Source organism: Gavialis gangeticus, unplaced genomic scaffold (genome assembly GCF_001723915.1).
Source record: "Gavialis gangeticus isolate Ggan-Ray unplaced genomic scaffold, GavGan_comp1, whole genome shotgun sequence".
Lineage (NCBI taxonomy): Eukaryota > Metazoa > Chordata > Crocodylia > Gavialidae > Gavialis > Gavialis gangeticus.
This window is the reverse complement of record NW_017729027.1, coordinates 15,057,302-15,063,836: the sequence shown is the minus strand read 5'-3', so window position 1 is coordinate 15,063,836 and position 6,535 is coordinate 15,057,302. Positions and strand designations below refer to the sequence as shown.

The 6,535-nt window shown below is 51.0% G+C and overlaps 1 protein-coding gene across 1 annotated transcript in view; it reads right to left on the bottom strand.

Annotated features, from left to right (window-relative positions):
* Positions 1-2,912, bottom strand: part of LOC109299937 (cytochrome c oxidase subunit 7A2, mitochondrial) — a 6,041-nt gene extending 3,129 nt beyond the window's left edge. The window contains exons 1-2 of the mRNA XM_019520464.1: positions 2,804-2,912; positions 1,311-1,400 (exon numbers count right to left, since the gene is read on the bottom strand). Of these exons, the coding sequence (XP_019376009.1) occupies positions 1,311-1,400; positions 2,804-2,839 (126 nt within the window). The 5' untranslated portion in view covers positions 2,840-2,912. The remainder of the gene's footprint in view (positions 1-1,310; positions 1,401-2,803) is intronic.
* Between the last annotated feature and the right edge of the window lie 3,623 nt (positions 2,913-6,535).

Below are 6,535 nucleotides of genomic sequence, written 5' to 3'. Positions count from 1 at the left end.
GGTGAACAGTTGTTCACCGAGTCCTAGATGTACGCTTCTGATGTAGCAGTAAGCTGCTACCAAGTCCCCTCTCAGCCTTCTCTTTTTCAGGCTGAAGAGTCCCAGGTCCCTCAGTCTTTCCTCATATGATCAGAGACTTGCATGGCAAGCCATACAAGGGATCCTTCTCTGGACTCTCTCAAGCTTTACCATGTCCTTGTTAAGGTGCAGAGCCCAGAACTGGATGAAGTACTCCAGCTGCAATCTCACCAGTGCTAAGTAGAGCTGACTAGAGCAGGAGAATCACTTCTTTGTAATGGTTTTGCTGGACATACATCAATTGATGCATACCAAGGTATTCTTGGCCCTGCTGGCTAGAGCATTGCACTGCCTGCTCATACCCATACTGTGGTCAACTATTACCCCCAGGTCTGTGGTGGCAAGTGATGGGGGATCTTCAGTCCTGCTGCCTGATGAGATGCAGCAGTTGCACAAGCACCCATGACACGAGTTTTGCCTGTGAGCAGCTAGGGGTGCAAGGCCCCAGAACCCCCCTGCATCTATCTCCTTAACAGCTGGCAGGCTTTGTGGCTGCAGCAGGGCCTAGCAGCCAGGCCTGCAGTGGTTTCCTGCCCCTTCTGCCCCAAGACAGACACAGTTGCACAAGCACCCACGACATGAGTTTTGCCTGCCTGTGACCAGAGGTGCAGGGCCCCAGAACCCCTGTACCTATCTAGTTGACAACTGGCAGGCTTCGTGGCCTCAGCAGGGGCTAGCAGGCCTGCAGCTTTCACCCTGCTGCACCTTAACGCAAACAGTGTCACCCACGTCATGAGTTCTGCTTGTCTGCAGCTTGAGGTGCAGTTTCCCCAAAACCCCTGCACCTATCTCCTTGAAACTTGGCAGGCTTCATGGCATCCACAGGGGCTAAGATACTTGCAGTTTTGACCCCACTGTGGCTTAACACATACATGTAACGTGAGTTTCTCTCTCAAGACTTTGGGGTGCAGTTTCTCTGAACCCCTTGCACCTATCTTCTTGAAACTTGGCACACTTTATGCCCTCAGAAGGGGCTACCATTTCTGCAAGTTTTATCCAAATCCAGCCAAAAATTACAACATTATAGGCTGTTTCAACCTTCCCCATTATAGCCAATGGGCAAAACATAGAAACAGCGTTGAAATGGCGAAACGTTTTGACTTGCCTCGTTTTGTTTCAAGACTGTTTCAACCATATATGTTTCAACCTTGAAACAGGTCAAAACAAAACTTGTTGCAAAATTTCACACAGGCCTAGTAATAATGTCACAAGTTTGAATGTACATTCAATACCTGAAAAAGCTTCTGCTTCTCTGGTACTCTATTTTTAAACTGCCTGCATGAAGTAGTATTTATGGTCCTCTGGGAAGTCTGCCGGAGAGTCTAAAACAAGAAATGTATAGTTTTAGAAGAGTGTACTTTTAGCAAGATATTCTAGATATATTAAGTTTGAAGTGAAAGTACTTTTATTAATATTTAAAACTTTAGAAGCTAATTTATGCCTTTCACACAAAACTAGAACATGCTGGGGGAGGGCTCCAATTCCAAAAATGTAGAAATGGTTACAGAATGGCACTAATGTTTGTCAACTGAAGGCACATTTCTTGAGTTTCTTCCACACACGCACACCGCCCCCCGCCACTGAGTCCATCTAGTTGTTGCTTTTACTGATTTAAAAAAAAAAAAAAAAAAGGCCATGGGACAGGAAGGATGTAGTCAGGGAACTTCTGGAGGGACTGGATGTATTTAAATCAGCTGGTCCAGATGATCTCCACCCCAGAGTGCTGAGGGAATTAGCTGAGGTCATTGCGGGACCCCTGGCATAGCTTTATGAGCACTCATGGTGCTCTGGAACCAACTTCCAAGCGAAGTGGTGCTGGCTCCTATCCTGGGAGTCTTTAAGACAAGGCTAGACAATCACCTTGCTGGGGTCGCTTGACCCCAGTACTCTTTCCTGCCACGACAGGAAAGATCATCAAGGGGTTGGACTTGATGATCTGCTCAGGTCCCTTCCAACCCTACTAACTATGAAATGGACCACAAAAACACAGCCAAGTCTAATACATGACATGCATACAACAGGCTCAGCTGCACACTACAGAGTCTCCAAGCACTCCCAGACAGTAGCTTGTGTGGAGGACAAAAAGATCACGGACTAAATATAGACACTGGATTTATGGCACGTTATAACCTGCCTGCCAGCCAGTAACCCCAGGTAACCCTCTACAAGTTACCAGCTCCATTCTGTCACGAGGTCACCGTCCCCCTCCCTGATGTGCCTCCCTGCCAGGTGTTTGCCTGGCACGGCCCCACACTCCTGCCCCTTCCAGGGGAGCACGACACAACAGTGGACTCTCCCTGTGCCTGAAGAAGACCATATGTGCCCAAAAGCTGGCAAGGAACAGTTTTTCTAGCCATCCTGTTGGTCTCATAAAAGATACCGCACGTGCCCAAAGTACCTGTTCTGCCCGTGTCCTTAGGCCCACACGGTCACAGCCAGCCCCGGTGCAGCGCTCCCCCCCACACCGAGAGCCAGCTCTTCCCCGCACAGGGAACTGCGCCATGAGCGCAGCGTCTGCTGGGCACCACCCTCCCGCTTCCTCCTTCGGGCCCAGGGCAGCGCCTCTGGCCCGAGCTAGAAGCGGAGCCGGGCGGGCAGGGGCAGGGGCAGAGGCAGAGCCCGGAAGGCCCCAGCGGCGCCAGACCCCGGGATCGGGCCCGAGGAGACGGCGTTAGATGCGGCCCCAAGCGGGGGGTGGGGGGGAAGCCGGCCCGGCCGCGCTCACCAGCAGACCCCGCAGCATCTTGGCCCCTTGCAACATCCCGCCCGCTCTGCAGCAAGGACAACGGAAGCGGAAGAGCCGCTCTACAGGAAGACGCGCCGTACTACAGAGAGAAAGGCGGGGGTGGCCCCGCCCCCCCTCCGCGCCAAGCCCGGGGTGGGGCGGTGACGTCAGAGGTGCTGGGGGCTGCCGGCAGGCGCAGGCTTCAGTGCGGGGAGCTCGGCTTCCCCTCTCCCTCGCAGGCCTCCGCAGGGCCCTGCTTGAGAAGCGCTGCCACACACCAGCCGCCTGCGAGCCCGCGCTCTTGTGAACTTGGCCTCAACTCACTGCGGACGAGGATCCGACAGCCATCGCAGTGCTGCTGGCTCCCTCGGATTTGCTGAGCAGGAGGCCGACTCTTAAGGTCTGGCCCCTTTCTGAGGCATCTCAAACCTGCCGAGGCAACGTACTTGGGTGTCATTGCCCGTCCAAAGCCGCCCTTGCGTTAGAAGGGTCTCCACAGCTTCACCTGTGGAGCCGCTAGAGGGCCACCAGCACCACTCCGAATAAGAGCTCGTTCCTCCTTTGGGATCGGTGTGGGAGTGTTTTATGGAGAAATGAAAGAAATGTTTGAGAGAAAGCAGTGCAGTGCTAGTCAAGTGACAGGACTGGAAGCCTGCGACTCCAGCTCGCTTTTCCATGTTATACCTTTCCAGTGCTGAGGGGGCGTAAGCGCTTGGAGCTAGATGGATTTAACGACCCCTGTACACGGAAAGCAGATCATGCAAGGCTATGCACCGCGCTGCAGACACTGACGCGGCTTCTGGCCCAGAGATCATGTGCAGAGCAGGTTGTTTGAGTGCTTCACCACCTGGTACAATTTGTCTTGCCCTGGAGATATGCCCTAAGGATTTAAGAAGCCACATCCAAAATGTTTACAAATGTATTTTGGAGATGAGTATAGCATAGCTGTATCCAAGCTGCCTTTAATCCCTGTGAGAAGCAGGGTAAATCAACTCACGTGAAAGTCCACATTGCTACAGCTAGACTGTGCAGTATTTTGGATCTGGGTATAGCACTGCTGTATAGCATAGCTTAGGGGCCTTCAACCTTTTTGGGTCAGTGTACCTCTGGCCACAGGATGTGGGGACGGGGAGGAGTGTGCACAGCCGCCAGGGATACACTGCTCTGTGTCCGGCTGCGAGGGGTACACTGGCCCAAAAAGGTTGAAAAGCCCTGAGCTATGCTATACAGCAGTGGCAGTGCAGGATCATGCATGGTGATGCTCCGTCCTCATCTGCCCACACATACCCCCTAGGGCCTTCTTGAGTACCCCTGGGGGTACACATACCCCCAGTTGACAATCCCTGGCATAGCTGTATCCAAGCTATTTTTAATCCCTGTGAGGGAGGAGCAGGATAAATCAACTTGTCAAGTCCACATTGCTACAACCAGATTGTTGTCAGCATCTAGCAGTGTAAATGTAACCTTTGAATCAGGGGTAGGAAACCTTTTTCACCTGCAGATTGGAATGACCCATGGGGGATCACAGGCTGCGGCTGGGCAGGTGCCACCTGCACTTGTCTCCATGGTAGCACAGGGAGAGCAGCTGCAGCCAAAGCCCCTGCTACTGAAGCCCCACATCTGTGGGTTGGATCCAACATTCCCAGGTCAGATCCAGCCCATGGACTGTAGGTTGCTTTAGATCCTCTAAATTTCCTCTTCACCACTGCAAGAACTAAGGGCTTCTCCCTTTTTGCTGATTCTGGGCATGTCTAAGTCTTACAGCACAAACTAGCTAGGCACCTGTCTATGCTTATTATGCCTGTGCCCCATCAGGATTCATGAACTATCTCCTCCTATTCCTGCCTGGCCTGCACAGCCAGTAGCTCTTCTGAGAATGCAGGGGCGGACCCAACCTCCCAATAAAATACCAAGCCGAGAGGTGGTGGAAGCTCTTATCCAATAGCTAAGAACGCTCACCTATGATTTGGAGATCCTGGTTCAACTTCCTCCTCCCAGATGAATGCTCTAGTCATCAGGCTATATGTTATTTTGGGAATAAGATTACATCTTTCTCATTGAACATTTTCGTCTTCACAGGGAGTAATTAAATATTCAATGGAACCAAGGATCTGGCTCCAAACTTACAAGTGCATGTTACTTAGAACAGTGGTTCTCAACCTTTTTTGTACCAGGACAAATTTGTAAACATTGATGGCCAGTCCCAACCCAGTGCCCCTCACTCCCAAACTGCTGCCCCCTGCCCCCTACAGTGTGGGGTAGGAGGTGCATGTTTGGGGCTGGGGGGAACTGAGCAGCTCCTTGCAGGCTGGAACTCTGACAGTCTGCAAGGGAAAAGCCATGGTTTCTAACATTTTTCTCCTTCAAAGGAAAACCCATTTTTAAAGTTTGTTTATGACCCTTTCATATATTCTTGCGTCCCACATATCGATAAACACTGACTTAGAGAATGTGGCTTCACTTTAATCTCATTATCATAGACCTCAGTGCACAAGACTGGTACAAATCCCTTAACTTCCTTTTCAGATGTACAACACTTTCTACTACTACTGCTATTTTCATAGATTTCACAGGCATTAGGGCTGGAAGGGACCTTGAAGATCATCAAGTCCAGCCCTCTGCCTCAGGGGCAGGAAGTCCGCTAGGGTCAAAGGACCCCAGCAAGATAAGCATCCAAGCATTTCTTGAATAAGTCCAGAGTACCTTCCTGCACCACATCTGGACGGAGTCTATTCTAGGTCTTGGGGGCTCAGACAGTTAAGATATTTTTTCTTATGTCCAGCGTAAAACAGTCTTGTAGGAGGTTATGACTGTTGGTCCTTGTTTTTCCTTGGGACGCTCTGGTGAACAGATGTTCTCTCAGATCCTGATGTACACCCCTTGTGTACTTATAGGCAGCCATCAGGTCCCCCCTGACCCTGTGCTTTTCCAGACTGAGGAGTCCCATGGCTCTCAGCCTCTCTTCATAAGGCCTATTCTCTTGCCCTCTGATCATGCGTGTGGGTCTCCTCTGGACTCTCAAGCTTCTTGACGTCCTTCTTGAATTGCGGAGCCCAGAATTGGATGCAGTACTCCAGGGCCAAGGCCAAGGACAGCAGGAGGATGACATCCTGAGATTTACTTGAGAAGCATCTATAGGTGACGAGCCAGGGTTTTGTTTGCTTTACCAGCTGCGACATTGCATTGGTGGCTCATGTTTATCTTGTAGTCAATCATGAACCCCAAGTCTTTCAGCAATGGTGCTAGCAAATGTAGCACTGCCGAGCCTATAAGTAGGCTGCAGGTTCCACAGTGATATTAAATGGAATGTTAATTCTTCTCAACCCGAAGTTGGGCATGCAAGACGATATCAGAACTCATCCTGCTGACCCTTGACAACAGCATGCACCAGGGCTAAAAACTTGGATCCTAAGGCACAGGAGGAGACAGAACATGGCAAGGAGGAAGGTGGCCACTCCCCTGCTACCACCATTTTTGGATCTGTAGGGCATCCTGTAGGCCAAGTGCAATAGATCCACCACATTTGGCCTGCGGGCCAGAGGTTGAGCAGCCTTGGTGTGTACCTTTTCTGCAACCACAAAGAGTGCAACACATGCAGCCCTTTCTTCTTGTCAATCCTGTCAAGGAAAATTTTGATTGAATGCTGCCAACGCAGAGAGAATTAAAGTTGACATGCGCAAGACAGGCTCATGGAATTTTCCATTGGGCTCACCCAGCATGTGTCCCCTGGGC